The sequence below is a fragment of the Aegilops tauschii genome, chromosome 5, assembly GCF_002575655.3.
Source record: "Aegilops tauschii subsp. strangulata cultivar AL8/78 chromosome 5, Aet v6.0, whole genome shotgun sequence".
Taxonomy (NCBI): domain Eukaryota; kingdom Viridiplantae; phylum Streptophyta; class Magnoliopsida; order Poales; family Poaceae; genus Aegilops; species Aegilops tauschii.
This window is the reverse complement of record NC_053039.3, coordinates 470,251,210-470,267,016: the sequence shown is the minus strand read 5'-3', so window position 1 is coordinate 470,267,016 and position 15,807 is coordinate 470,251,210. Positions and strand designations below refer to the sequence as shown.

Genomic DNA, 15,807 nt, shown 5'->3' with positions numbered 1-15,807 from the left:
ACTGTAAAGAAAGGGCTCTGGAGGAAGAATACAGGAGGGTGAATAGCACCGACGTGGACTCAGTCGTGCTCGTGCAGTAGAAGCCTCCCGACGGCGACGGCGCATCGCGGAGGACGAAACGGCGGCACCTCGCGTAGGAAGGAAATAGAGGAGCTGTTCGTTCGGGGGAATAGGGCTGGAACTTGGACGACCTGGCCTGGGCCTTGGACGGCCCGCTTAAGGAGAGAATCAGGAGCTCGTTTTGCAGAGCAGCAGCCCGCGAGGCGGTTCGTCGAACGTGTGGACGACGTGGGATGACCGACCTGATCTGCATCGTATGTTTGAGTGATCCAACAGCTGAGAGATGCGAATCACTGTAGAGGCTCCTAGCTCGCCCGTTATACTGTTTCTCAATAGGCGGTTTCGCTTCGAAGAAAAATCAATTCTAATGAACATCAACTTACTAAACTACACATGCATGCGGTGGCGGCCAGCTGCGCACCTGCGCTGATGGGTCCTGCGCGGTGGTGGCTGATGGGTACAACCGAATGCAACACCACACGCACGCCTGCAAGGACATCCCAGCTTTACCACCTGGTCGGAGTATTTAAAAAAAACTACCATAATTGATGAAACCGTGCCTATAAACTACCGCTTTACGAATTTGTGTGAAAAACTATCATTTTCCCATTAATTTTTGACTAAAAACTACCATGTCTAAAAAGTGTCCGATTTGGCTCTTTTAAACGCGTTTCTGACTAGTTGGGCCCACGCATAAGCGGGCTAAAAATGCAATCAGGTCCCTAGTTTTTTTTCCAAAAAAGCAATACAGTCTTGTAGCAGCGGCAGCGAGAGGAGGAGGAGGATGGTGGTGAAGAGCGAATGCGGCGGCGAAGGGACTGGGGACGACCACCTGTCGGACCTCTACCTGCGGCTCCATGTCCTGGTCCTCCGTCTCCTTCTCCTCCTTGTCGCCGGCCTCCTCCTTCTGCGGCCGCTTGCTGCCGGCGGACGGGAACGGCTGCTGCAGCGAGTCCTCGTCGTTGTCGAGGCCCGGCGGCGGGTGGTCGTTGAGGAGCACGTCGGGGGCCTTGCTGTCGCCGCCGGTGACCCTCGGAAGGTTCGGGTCCTCCAGCTCGTCCTACAGGTCCTTCACCTGCGTCTGCAGCCCCCGGCCATGAATGGCGGCGGCGGCCATGGTGGAGGCGGCGGCTCGGAGGAGGGGGCCGCGGGCACAGCGGTGCGGCGGTGGGTGGACGCCGGCTGCGGGAGGCTAGTGCGGCGATGGATGTTCGCCGGGCCCCGGCCGTGGCTATGGCCTGCCAGCCATGGCCGCACAGGTCCCCTTCCATGGACTGGATTGCTTTTTTAAGAAAAACTAGGGACCCGATTGCTTTTTTAGCCCGCTTATGTGTGGGCCCAACTAGTCAGAAATGCGTTTAAAAGAGCCAAATAGGACACTTTTCAGACATGATAGTTTTTAGTTAAGGATTAATGAGAAAATGGTAGTTTTCCGCACAAATTCGTAAAGTGATAGTTTGTAGGCACGGTTCCACGAATTGTGGTAGTTTTTTGTTAAATACTCACCTGGTCGCCTCACACCACACTGCTTCGCACGGCAATGCAAAAAGAGGAACGAGTGACTTTTTATTGGCGACCCAGCCAAACATAAGCAATTAGTAGCTTGGACAATTCTTTTTTTTTAATGCATATAAAAACAACCTACTCCTGACTTCCCATTCACCAATCGACGAATGCGTGTGTTTTCGAAAAACAACCTACTCCGTTTCACTTTACTGCAGACTTTTACTATCCGGCAGCTAGCAGTGGGAGGAGGCGCGGCAGGTGAGGCGCACACGCGAATATCAACAGTGGTTAGCGATATCAACCTTCAAATAAATGGCTATCCCAATTGAACCAAGCTCAGACTGTAGGTGCACACGAGCTACCCACAGTGTCCACTTAAAAGCCCACTTAATTTGACTTCGTGGACACCCACGGTTGAAATGCCCACATATGTGGACTAAAAGCATCTTCAGCCGCCCCAAACAAGCCCCTCAAGCTTTTTTTTTCACTGACGTCAAAAAATCGGCCCAGTCGCGTCCTTAAAAGCCCATTTTTCGCCGGCTCGGGTCGAATTTGGCGCCGGCGGACCCAGGCCGAACCCGGCGCGCTGGGGGCGCTCGGGGACGCCGGGCGAATCATATTTGGCGCGAAATTGACTCAGCGCTTCTCGTCGCTTCGTCGTCTTCATCGCCTCGGTTCTCGCGGGGGAATCAATGCCAAAGTTGTCGCGCTACCGCGCCGGTCAGCCTCCATTGATGCCCTCACGGGCGACGCGGTGAAGGCGCGGCGACGCGCGTCCCGCCTCTCCCGCCACGCGTACACACGGCGGCCACGCGGTCGCCGCCTGCCCGCGGCTATAAAAGTCGACTCTCCCACGCCGGTGAGACGCACACTTCCCCCTCCACAGCCGACGCTCCCACCTCTCCTCTCTTCTCGCCGTTCCCTTCTCCTCCCATGGCCGAGCGCTACCCGGCGATGCTGCGGCGGCCAACGGCTTCGACCGCCGCCACCTTCACGAGGACGAGGCCCGCCTCTTCTACGAGGCCGAGTACCCGGCCCCGCCGGACATGCGGGTGCCCGGTTCATGGAGGTTGAGTGTCGGCAGGGTTCCCGTGCCACCGCCGCCCTCTGGGGCGGAACGGCGGGTGGAGATCGCCTGTATCCAATCGGCGGCGAGGGACGAGCCGAGGTACGCCTCCAACAGCACGTTGTGGGAGCCGTACTTCCGGCGTCGTCACACCGAGCAGCTCGAGGCCACTAATGGCACCGAGCCCCGCGGCCGCCACAACTCCAAAGGGCGCCGCTGATGGTGGGGCGTGCCCGGCCGCACGCTGGAGGCCGTCCTCGAGTACATCGAGAGCAGTAACACACCGCGGCTAGAGTACCTGTCGCCATGTTCACGGGGCTCATCTGAGCCCCGTCTCTGCCTTGAATTATCGGTTGTTGTGGTTAATCTATCATATCACTACTCTTATGTATTTGTCCAACAACCTTTGTGGTTAATCTATCATATCACTACTCTTATGTACGTGTATTCGATCTAGTTCAATTATTTATTTATTTATTTTTCTGCTTTGACATTAACGTCGATGCAGTAAAATTGCATAGGCTGCACGAAAACACCAAAAAAGATATCATGTCATACAACTAATAAGAGTATGTAAAGTTTCAAAATATGTATAATACCATTTTGTCATGCCCAGAGTGAAGTCTGACAGAACTCATATACAGACAAAAGAATCAACATATCCAGAATACAGCTTTCGACATGCATGCTTTCCTTGGTGAAATTCCAAAAAAACACTTCATGTGTCTTTGTTCTTCCAGGTCAGGCAGCAACCAATCACCAAAGGCTGGAAATACCAGTACATGGGTCTTTCCAGGTTCTTATATAGAACACAAAACAGGTATACATCAGGTGAGAAACAACCCTTCAATTTTTCCCAGGTGTAATTCCAACTACGACGTTGCTGACCTGTGTCAAGTGAACAGAGGTCGCTAAGCACTCTAAAATCCAATCAGCATTGTAAAATACGACACAGTTCAATGGATTGTTGAGACATAAATAAACGGGGGGCTTACCAGTTTACCCTTTTCGTCAACTGTCATAGGGTTCTCAACAACGACGGTTACATTCTGGGGTTGAGGTGTGGGCTGCAAGAAGATGAAAATATGAGATAAATCATTCTACTCTCCAGGAACAACTTGTTAAAATACAATACATGTCTGTGGACATACAACAGAAGCTGATGAGGCATTATATGCAGATTCATTTGATGTAGGCCTTGGACATGGCGCTGGTGACATGGTATTTATCTGAAATTCATAGCACAGATGGTTTGAAATCAGTAAATTTTGCTGCTAAACAATTACACTTGCATCACATGATGGTGTAGGGCAAGGGTTAACTTACTCCAGTATTTGTGATATAATCGCAGATGGCACATTTGACAGAAGGTGCTCCATGTGGATACATCAAAGTTGTCCGGCACCGACCACAGTTCACGTGGGCTATATTATTGACTGCATTATGAACAGAAGTGAAATAACTAACAAGAAAGGAGATCCATACATAATTGGAGCATAACATTTTGTATGGAGGCAGTATAACATATCCTAATAGGGAAAGCGCAAAGCACATTTTTAATTAACTAAACATTATGTTCTATTTAATTTCGGCATGCAATCTAGGCTGTACTAGAGAGTAACTAGACCAACAATGTAAACTCGACCTGGCTAGAACGCACACTTCTCCAGGTGAGGCCGCTATCATTCTAGACCATATCACGAGCCACTCAGGTCTTGAATCAGTATTTGCGAAATTAGTTATGGAAGACAATTGACCACATCTAAAGTTCCTTTGCGTTTTCTCGAAAAAAAAAGTTCCATGGATGACACATATTTGCCAACAGCAGATTAACAAAATTCCACATTCCTCTGACAAATTAACATGCCTATGTATCAAAAGCATAAATGTGGAAAGCTCATAAGAAGAAATAACAGAATATGAAGCAGAATTAGCATTACCTGGTCTGACAAGATTGACAGTACTGCAACATGAGCATCTCACAGTGTCTGCATTACGGGTGTACATCAGCAAAGTTCGGCAACCACCACATATAAGCTGAGCCATTTCCACTGCTGCAATAGAGTACGTGACTTGTGTAAGCATTTTTGTTACAAATTAAACTTCTATAAGTATGTTCATATTGCTTGAACAAAGTATAAACCATAAAACAGTAGCACCTTTGGAAATCTTGGAAAACATAGGACAGAAAACTACTAACGCTCCGTTTGGATGTTTGCATTGGAAGCCTTGGCATTGCATTGGGTTGAATACCAATATCACAGTATATTGGTACTGAGATTGAATGCCAATATTTCTGTTTGGATGGTTAAGTACTCGAACACAGACTTGATATTGAGGTTGAATGCCAAATGTTGTTTGGATCGTCAACGTGAGGCATTGAGTTGTATGAGACTTTGCCAGGAGATCGAGCAAAGAGGAGGCCGGACGATTGACAGAGGAGAGGAGAGAAGGTTGGAGCTCTACGAAGAGGGAAGGAGGTGGTCAGCAACACACCTGCGCCGGGCGACGGAGCTCAGGGTGGAGGCATGCCGGTCGCTGGAGCTCGGGGTGGAAGCAGGGCAGGAGGGTGGCGCCGACCGCTGGAGCTCGGGGTGGAGGCATGACGGTCGCCGGAGCTCGGGGTGGAGGCGGAGTGGGAGTGGTGCCGGCCGCTAGAGCTCAGGGTGGAGACGGGGAGGAAGGGTGGCGCCGGCCACCGGATCTTGTGGTGGAGGCACGTCGGCCGCCGGAGCTCGAGGTAGAGGCGGGCGGGATGGGCTACCTGCGCTTCCACCGTTCCTTAGGGCACGCGCGGGCGAGACGGGATGGGAGGGACGACGCTGGTTTGGTTTCGTTCGCAAACAGATACGCACGCTATCCCAATACCTAGCGATGTCGAGCACAGACGCTCTGAATCAGGCCAGGAGTTTTTGCGTTAGGGACGGGTTGCTTAATATCGAGCCCGGATGCCACAGCTGAATGCCAAGTTCAACCAAATGGTGGTATTCGGGATATTCGGCCCAGACAAATGCCAATACCCAATACCAGGCCTGAATGCAAACATCCAAACGATGCAAGAATTGACACTTTCAATGGAAAACAATCAATAAAATCATCACTGCACGAGATACATGTGGTAAAAAATATGACGGAAGGGCAAGGTATGGTGGGAAGCGAAAAGCAACGAAATATGTCTCACGCATAGAATACACAACTGGTGAGTGGTGACCTGTGAAGAAGATGAAGGCCTACTTCCCTGAAGCTTTTACTGATGCAACTAGTTGTTAATCCTTCGGAAGTCTGTGCCACTTGTATAGCATGGTAAGATTTTTATTGCCGCCTCAAGGGAAGAACATTTTAAGTGAGGATACTGAATGTTTTCTACTTATCACCATATAACAGAGACAGAAAAGGAAGATAGCCAACGGATCTCATGTGAGTATGGTTGCCTGGTTGGTGTAAAACGTAGCAAAGACATATTCATTTTTAATTGGGCCTCTTTGGAACTCAGGAACAGAAAATAATGCAAGACAATGAATGCCATCGAACTAATGAATCCCGTAGTATTTCAAGACATATGAATATTATAGATGGCGCATTTGAATGATTGACAGTAAAAAAACTGAAAAAGTTGTAGGCAATTTTTTAAGGAGGGGCAGTAGAGAAAGAGAGAATGCATTGGATTGGACTTCTCAAAGGAAAAATCATATCAGGTTTGAGCCCATATTGATTTTCGTAAGGGGCACGGAGATGCATTATGTAGGAATTCAACAACTCCATTCCTATTTTTTGAATGAAGCTTCTAAGAAAAAAACAAAGTATGATGATCCAAGATTCTTGTGAAAATCTGACAATCTAAACAGCACTTTGGTGCATTGGTAAGCAGGAGGTAGCAGAGGTTTGACTGTTGGGATACTCCCTCCGTTTCAATTTACTCCGCATACAAGTAAACTTTGACCAAGTTTATAGAAAAATATATCAACATCTACAATACCATTAGATTTACCACTGAATATATTTTCATATCATATATTTGTTATTGTAAATGTTCATATTTTCCCTATAAACTTGGTCAAATTATAAAGTTTGACTTAGGAAAAATCAAATATGCTAAGTAAATTGAATCGGAGGGAGCACAAGAATAACAAATGGAAGATTGTATTTAAGTGAAAAGGACCAAGAAACCACAATTTAGTCAGTGGATGGAAGGAGGTACAATTCTGGGTTCTTGCTATAAGCATATAGAGTTATCAAATATCAACAGAGCAGTTATAATCCGAACAGTACATAAAACTAACCACCAATCCAGTGCAAATAATTGCATGTACAGGTCCCAAAAAAATGTATCGTCTATTCAGCTGTGAATGTACAGGTTTGTGTTTTAAGAAAATAGTGTATATACAGACCCAACCCAAATAAACTTTAAACGATTTTGTTATTTCCTGTGAATTTACAATACTTCTCTATGCTTTTTGCAGAAAACCACTTGGCCTCTTGAGAACAAATGACAGGGTGCAACATAATATTTATCCATCACGCTGATATTATCGGCCATGGAGTAAGTATCCTACAAGCAGCAGATAGTGAAACTAGGCACACAGAAGCTTGAACTGAAGTAAACATAGAAAAGAATCTGACCATACTAAACATGCATGTGGGAAGAATGAAATTTAAACCCCCATGGTAACTCTTTGGCTAGCATGTACTCCTCACAAATGTTTCTACATAGTTTTTATAACATTTGTCATACAATGCAAAACTCCATCCTACTTCCAAAGCAACATTCCCAAAGTTGAACCTCGGGATGGTTATACACGTTGTGAGGCGATGCCAACACGAAAAGAGCAGAACAATTGAAAGGAAATCAGGCTGCACACAGTACCTGGCGCTGGGGGTGGCACGGCGGTGATGGCTCGGCACATGGCGCAGCACACGCTGGGCGCCCCTGACGGGTAGGCCAGCACCCTCCGGCAACGGTGGCACACGATCTGGCTCTGCATACCTGCAATCGAAGCAGATAAGAAAGGGGAGCAACGGCGTAAGGGGCAAGGCATTCGAGGTTGCGTCAATACGGTACCAGCAATCATCAACGAAATCTACCAAAACTAAATCTGATCGTCCGTCCGACCAATGACCCGACGAGGTCGAGGGAGCGAGATTGGGGAAAGCGCGACCGACCCTACTCTGCCCTGCGAGCGCACGCCAGCTGCTCCCGCGGATCTGAGCTCGCTCGAGATCTCGATCGTGAAGCAGCGGGTGGGTGGGGTGGGGTGGGGTGGGGAGGATGCTTACCGGCTCTGGACGAGACTGGCCGCCCGTCCCCGCCCTCCGGTGGCTCCGGGAAGAGGTCCGCCCGTGAAGGAGGGCTCCTAGGTCGTGGCGACGGGCGCGACAGCGATTCTCGCCGGCGGAGGCGGCAGGGAAGGGGGAGGAAGAGGATCGGAGGGAGAGAAGTTGATTCCGGATGGGATTTTGTCTGGGAGGAGACGCGGTGAAGGAAGGGGAGGAAGGAGAGTGGTAGCGTCGTCGTCGGATTCAGCTAGGCAGCCAAAGGGGAAAACCGCGGAATGCTTCCGATTATTCCCGCGGTGGCATTCTTATTTGTCGATTTTTCTTTAAACACTATACTCCCTCCGTCCGAAACAAATTTGAGAAACAAGATTGGGACAAAAAAATTCGGACGCAGGGAGTACATGAGACGCGCATAAATACACATATACACTCATCTCTATGAATACATGCACGTATGCCCTATCACTATGATAGCACATTCCAGAGACTGAGCCGGCACATCATTTTGAGATTGACGAAGTCGTCGTAGACGTCGACGACTTCGTAGTCGATGAAAACATTTCCTGCCACTCGAGGCTGGAATTAAATTCAGAAAAAATGCAAGCATTAGTGTCAAGTTTAGGACTTGAACCCTGATGGCTGGGATATCACTGTCCTTCTAACCATCCAACCACGATTTAGTTTGCATTGTTGCTTCTCTCTCGGTTCTCCCAAGAAGCCAGTGAAAGAAGGGCCTACTCCTGCATGTTGCGCTCTTTTCCTGTGTGTCACGCTAATTTTGTGTTGCCTCTGCTACGAGGCTAATTCTTTTTATAGAGAACTCTCTATCTATTTATCATATTTTCATGGCAGTACAAGAAACATGAGAACTAACAAAAAGTTGCATTCACTGCGACCTCCCATGAGGCTACCCGCAAAAAAAGACCTGCCATGAGGCTAGATCTAATAGTATTTCTATTTTTTCATGAAGATACGACAATACATCATCCGTTCTAAATTACCGGTCGTATTAAATCTTATGAAAACAATTGGCTTGCCACCAATTATCTTTTATTCATTTTTTATGTGACATAAAGGCCACGTCATTAGATATGTATTTTAGTGTACTTATTTTGTGGTTACGATTTCGTATCACAAAAAATACATCATAGTAGTGTAATTGTTGGTCAAAGGCTTGTTCTAACAAAATATAATATGCATGATGATTTGAAATTGCATGTCAACCCAGGTTACACTTTGCTATATTTGTTGATCTAATATCATCAATATTTTTGTTTCTCCCGCGTTCTTTCAAAGTCTAGCGGTAATGTTCTGTGAGGTGAAATTAGAGCCGACTCAAGAGATGAGAACATTTAACGAAGTAGAAAATGCGCCCTTAGAAAGGCATGAAGAGATAGCCGACGGCGGGTGTCTTTAGAATTGTATTGTGAAACCCCACAAATTCGCTACCCATCAGATCCGTAACACATTCATCCATTAATTTTCAATTCCAATGAAGGTAAACAGCGAAGCAGATTGGAGTTGCCATAAAAGACGATGGTAGTAAATAAGTTGGGTGGTCAAGGTTGTGTGGTTTCGGTTTTATTACCATTGAAGAAGAGTATGTGCTCCATGAGGTGAATTTCACAGGATGGCGAACTAGCATGAGAATATAGTGTAGATGGTGCGGTCAGACTACAGAACAATACCTTTGATCACGTTAATAAATCAAGAGCGATGAGTCGATGACGAAGCACCGATCGACAAGGAGGATAAAAATGAAATGATGAAATTAAAATATGCTTTTGCTTGGTTATTTGATTAAGATACAATGATGCATGTATGCGTTTCTTACAAAATAATAAAGAAAAACGCTTGCGTTCAGCCGGCGGATCACACGTGAGTGATCCATCGCCTTCTTTGTATGACGTGTGTTCTTTGGGTGTCTCTTTCTACAATTTTTTCGCAACATCATGTTTGTTGCAAAATTGCCTTTCACAACAACACCCACGTTGCAAAAGAAATGAAGGCAAAAAAAAACACTTCAAAATATTTTCTGCAACCTCAACTGTGTTGCAAAAATTTCTTCCGCAGCACCCATGTTGCAAAATAGTAAAGAAAAAATGCAACATCACCTATGTTGCAAAAAGTTTCTGCAACATAAGCTTTTGCAGAAGATTCCGCAACACTATCCTGGTTGCAATGATGAAGATGATGTTGACGCTGGGTAACGCTAAAAGATCCGCCGTGGGGGGAAATCATTAGACCAAGCTAGCTCGCACAGCATACACCCTGCAAGTGCCAACGCAAGTGAAGGGATGCTGGATGCTGAGAAGAACATGTACACTTGAAGAGCTAGTCATCCCCCTCCCCTCGCGTTGCCCCTGCTAGGGCGACTCGGGGGCCCCAAACCCTAGCTCCGCCGCCTCCCCTTTCTTCTCCCCTCCTCCTCGCCGCCGCCTGAGGCCACCGCCGGGCAAGCCCGGGGTGTCGCCGAGGAAGGTGGCGGCGGGGCCCTGGCGCCCCTGCCTCTGCTGCGGGGGGCTGTGTTCCCTAGGGCGGCGGCCCTGGTCGGAGAGGCGTCACCGGCCCGGCGGCAGGCGGTGGCGCGGGCGTGGACCGACGATCCTGGCCGTGTGGATGGCGGGTGCCCCGGTGGACGGGAGCCCTGGTGGCTCGCGGTGGCGCCAGATCTGGCCGCCCCTGCCCTCCTGTTTCGAGAGCTCCGCCCCGGCCAGATCTGCCCGGCTTCTTTGCGGGCCGCCGGATCTTGCGTCGTGGGGGTGGTGGAGGCGAGGATTCACAGACCGGGAGAAATTCCAGGCCGGCCTCGTCGGTCTTGGCGGCGGCGACGCTCGTGGCGCCGTTCCCCTCCCTGGAGGCGCCGTTCAGGTCAGATCCGTCGCCCCCCATCCCTCTAGTCTCCCGGGTGAAAACCTCAACTCTGTTGGGCGGCGGCGGCGCCCTCGGCGTCGCGTCCTTCCTGAAGGCGCCGTTTTTGGGAGCTAGGTGGGCAGTGGGCTCCTCGGCGATGTGGTGGGTGTGCAGCGGCGGCAGTAGCTGGTCTTCTTTGTCGGCGGCGAGTTCGTCAGCGGCTCAACGCCTACAGGGACACTATGCTACTGCTCCTCCGTCCGTTCCGTTCCGGCAGCTCTTCCTCATCCGTGTCCAGTCCATGGGTGTTGGGTGGTGCTCTGCTCCTTGAGATCATTTCGTGGCTAGTCGGGTGAGCTAGGCTCCTTTCCAAATGCAGCCTGCCGGTGTCTTTCCTCCCAGGTTCTAGGGTGAACTGCTACACTGTCAACGATTCGGCGCCTTCGAGCCAGGCGAGGAGACAGGGGTCTTCTTTGACAGTGGAGCTGGGAGGACATGGCAATCCGGGGCCGCTGGTGATTTGGCGACGGCGTGCCCTTCCTCGCCGTCCGTAATGCTGCTCCTGTGCTGACATTCTCCTTCTCCCTGGTGATTTGTATGCGATTGAGGACCTACACATACCCGAGCTGCGTGTCTCCTTGTTCGATCCTTTAGCTGGGTGTGTGTGAGGCTTGTGTGCTGTTGTCCAGCGCCTCTGTATCTTGTCGTTTTTTTTCGCTTTCTTGTGTTGGTTTCGAGTTTGTAATCCTGGCCGGTTGTTGGCTTTGTTAATTCAAAGCCGGGCTCTTTTGGAGCCTTCGTTCTAAAAAAAAAGATCCGCCGTGTAGCGCTGCTCAATAAAAGTGGACCTTAATCTTACGGCAGGAATGCAATTTATGTATTAAGATGTAGTATTTCAATATTTCTCCTTTTCCTTGTCCTATTCTGCCGGATCAAGATGCAGTTTTGTTGCTATTTTTTTGTGGTATGTCTTGGAAAGTTTGATACTCCCTCTGTTCAATATGTCCCTATATTTTGGGTTATATTATAATTTTAAATTTAATTTATAAAAATAATAATTAAAAATACCCCATTAGTAGGGAGGCTGGTGTGTCTTGGCGCATGTATCTCTCCTCTCACTGTAACTCCTGATGTAACTTGCCCATTGGGCCTTTTGAGTAATCTACTATATCTAAATAGCTAGCCCTCACTAACTATTTCTCTCAACACGCAAGTATGACACATCATCACACAACATGCATAAGAAAAAGGCCCACCTCCACTATCATATATCTCTCAACATGCAAGCATGTCACTTCATCATGAAACATGCATGGAAAAAAGACTCATCTCAACATGCAAGCATACATGAGAATCTTCATTCTATTAAGTTATTTATATTTAATAAACATTTTACAACTGTATAGTAATCAAATATAATAAATTATATGTATTTTCAGTTTTAGCTTTTTATATTATTACTTCAAATATTCATGCTTCATACAACAAATTACACTGAAATATGTTGCAAAATATTCCCGCAACAACGTGCGGAGTATCATCTAGTATATTCAGGTGGGGACCCTCTCCGCCCCGGTGATTGTTCAAAAACAATACTTTCAAATATGAGTTTCATTGGTGTATTTTAGCATATTGTAGCACCCAAGATGCGATTCTATCCCAATCACGTGATGAATTCATGAATGGGGCACAACCACATTTCGAGCGCATAGCAAGGTTGGTACCATTACAACATACCATGTACTTACTGAATAGATGAGAATACAAGATAAAGGCTTACACATACCGTTTCTTTTGGAAATCTTGGTACCTAGTGTATATATCACAGTATCAACAAACAAATGGATTCTCGGACCACTAGTCTCATGGCCTCACAGCTTTTGTTTTTGCGAAATTGTAATTTTATTACTCAGCCAGGACCAACATGGTCATTGTTACAAAAGTTCAGATGTACTTCTGCAGCATACAAGGATATTGCATCCCTAGCAAAGTTCTGGTTACTTTTGGTATGAGTAATATGAATTAGACATTAATCATATAAAAAGCCATGGTTGTACTATATTGACATTTGATGAATAGATCAAAAGTTTTCCCTACGAAAAAAAAGGGCATGGATCTCTCTCAAAATGAATCATACTGTGGTCTATATTCACTTGCTCTCTGAATAGAACGCAGCTTCAGTGACTTTATGAAGTAAAGTCTCACTGTCACTTAGCCCCCTCTATCAGCCATCCATTACAGATCTGACACGTCAGATTGACCCGTATTCCAAACTGAAAACTTTAAAGTGCTCGAAAATAACTGAAAAAAATCCAATAAATCATAAATGTTTCGTTTTGTATTCTAGGAAAGTTTCAACCCATTTGGATGTATGGTTTGTGATTAAATAGCCTTCTGAGCTCAAATAAATAAAAAATGTTTATTCACAAATGATACATCCAAATGGATTGAAATTTTCACAGAATACAAAACGATATATTTATGATTTACTCGATTTTTTCAGGTTTTTCTGAACACTTAAAAAAATTCATTCGGAATATGAGTCAATCTGATACGTCGGATCTGTAATGAATGGCTGATAGAGGGGGCTAAGTTAAGGTGAGACTTGGCTTCATCAAGTCACTGAAGCTGTTGGGACAAGGGATACTGATTCCAAACTACCAGATTCAGCAATGACCAACAACTGGCTTCAAACTAGCGCCCCTTGATTGTCAGCAGGAAAGTATCAGGTGATACCAACCCCCATGCTATCAATTTTTTAAAATTGGAAATTTCAAAAAAATCATGTATGTTCACAACACATGCATAGACAACCCCTAAAAATTCATCATAAATAGTGTCAAAAGAAGGAAAGAAAAAAAACACTATTCACATATAAAATTGATCTGGATTTTTAGGGGTTGTTGACACATGTGTTGTAAACATTCATGACTTTTTCAGAATTTTTTGAAATGTTTAAATTTAAATTTTGTAAGTTAGTAGCATGGGAGCATGTGAGGGTTGGTATCGACATTTTCCCGATCGTCAGAAGTTCAGATTCTTGCTCATGGCCTCACGGCTGGTGCCATTGTCCTAAAAATCTAACTCCTTGCTGGAATGGATCAACAGTTTGTTTTCTAATACGCTCGTTGATGATTCATACACGTTTTCTGGGTCAAGATGCGCGACGCTTCTTCCACATTTTCATTTGTTTATTAAAGCCTATATGCACCACCTTAGTCGTATGCTTAGGCAGTAAGAAACGTGGACACGTTTTCCCTAGAAGTACACAAATACGAGTAATCCGCACGAACATAGAATTTTAACGCGGCGACTTCTTGTAAGCACTCAACTCAGGTTTAGGTGTACCCGTGCACTACGCCTTTCCCCATTTGTAAACAAAAATAAGAAACGATTTAACCTTGGACATGGATTATCTACTTCTGAGCTCAAATAAACCTGCATGAACAGTAAATTGTAAAGAAATAGCCAAAAAAATCTGAATTTTTGTGGATTGAACATAAACAACTGTTCTACTCACGGTGTCTCAAAATATAAGACCTAAAACGTCTTATATTTTGATACGGAGGGAGGAACATCCTACAGATTTACCTTGAAAAGACATCCGTGGAGTCCTATACAAAAAAAAACCACAAAAATTGGGACTAAAAAGACGTATTTTGGAGCAATCAATTTTTTTTTGGTTACTCATCTAACATGTCTTTTTGTGATGGATTTTTGCAGAATATTAGAACACTTGTTGATGTTCATCCACAAAAAATATATCCTTTTTTTAATTTATTATCCATGTGGTCACATTTGCGCTCGGGGTTAGAGTAACAAGTTCGAGTGTTCACATTGTACATTTTTGGGGACAATTACCTCTCTGTCCTTAGTTTTGCGAGCATGTGGGTTTTGCCCATTGTTTTCAACTCTGTTCAATTTTGCCCTAAAAGATCATTTTAGGTCACCGATGCCCTTTGACATGGTCAAAACCATTTGACCGTTGCTTTGGACATTCATAACATTCTTTGCGAGTAGTCCGCATTGGGTTATTTGTATCAGTTTTCGCCCGGTTTTCCGTAAATTAACTGGGCAACTCTCTTCTTCTTAATTAATCGATGAGGCAAATGTTTTGCCTCCGTTTAAAAAAATAACAAATTCATATAAACTCGAAAGAATGAAAATGAGTTATCTTATTTGCGTTTTTCACAGCTCGTATGAATTTGTTATGAATTTTTAAAATAAGGGTCAAACGGTCAAAGGGTATTCTGGAGACCTAAAATGCTTTTTTAGAGGTGAAACTGAGCAGAGTCGACAATTAAGGCAAAACCCATTGGTAGGAACCAATTAAGGCAAGAATGGAATTGTCCCTTCTTCTGTCTTACAAAAAAAGAGATCCAAATTTATTATAAAATTCACCAGAAATACAAACCATCCCAAACATAAAAAAAATTGATCAAGGTTGTAGGAGGATTAAAACCCGAACTTATCTACTAGCCGAAGCAAGGCATCAGGATTCCCCTTTCCGCCAATGGTCTCCAGAGCGACAAGCATTTGGGGGGAGGTGAATCCACGAGCTCAACAAAGAACGAGGGAAGGGGGAGGCGTTGCCCTCTTCCGCCTGTGAGATGGGAAAGAAAGAGTCACGAGTCGATTATGGATGAGAAGTTGTGTCATACATTCGTGGGTCAAGTGTTTACCAGTGTGTTAACTAACAAAAAAGACAAAATCAAATGTAATTATTACTATTTTTTTGCAAAAATATCCATTTTATTATAAAAGTTCACAAGTAGTACAAAGCACCCCAAACGTAATAAAATTACATCAGACTCCCTAGACAATCCATCGACCACTATCGGCGCCCTAACGGGCTGTCAACACGCCGGTTTCGTAAGTCTCATACTGGAGCCGTCTTAACATTGTTGATGATGGCCAGAAAGTCTTTATGCACATGCCCCTAAGAACCAGCATTATGAAGATATAAACGTTGTTGTTGAACTCTTAAATCAATCTGAAGAGCCTGACACTAGACATTGGCAGACTCAGAAGGGTATGTACACCCATTA

General features: G+C 45.7%; 1 protein-coding gene across 2 annotated transcripts; it reads right to left on the bottom strand.

Moving 5' to 3' along the window:
* Positions 1-3,206: 3,206 nt before the first annotated feature.
* Positions 3,207-8,189, bottom strand: LOC109781982 (protein LOL3). Of its 2 annotated transcripts, none has more exons than XM_020340572.4 (7): positions 7,907-8,189; positions 7,497-7,616; positions 4,573-4,686; positions 3,959-4,068; positions 3,784-3,861; positions 3,628-3,699; positions 3,207-3,520 (listed from the first exon to the last, which is right to left on the bottom strand). In XM_020340572.4, the coding sequence occupies exons 2-7, from the start codon at positions 7,612-7,614 to the stop codon at positions 3,479-3,481; spliced, it is 534 nt and encodes a 177-aa protein (XP_020196161.1). In that variant the 5' UTR covers positions 7,615-7,616; positions 7,907-8,189; the 3' UTR covers positions 3,207-3,478. The 2 variants fall into 2 exon arrangements, with proteins under 2 accessions (XP_020196161.1, XP_020196162.1); XM_020340573.4 differs by having other exon boundaries at positions 4,573-4,683; positions 7,907-8,179.
* Between the last annotated feature and the right edge of the window lie 7,618 nt (positions 8,190-15,807).

Coding starts and splice junctions, on each gene's coding strand:
- LOC109781982 (XM_020340572.4), bottom strand. CDS start 7,614: ATGCAGAGCCAGATCGTGTGCCACCGTTGCCGGAGGGTGCTGGCCTAC. Junction 4,687..7,496: donor CGTGCCACCCCCAGCGCCAG/GTACTGTGTGCA, acceptor ACTCTATTGCAG/CAGTGGAAATGGCTCAGCTT. Junction 3,700..3,783: donor ATGCCTCATCAGCTTCTGTT/GTATGTCCACAG, acceptor ATCTTCTTGCAG/CCCACACCTCAACCCCAGAA.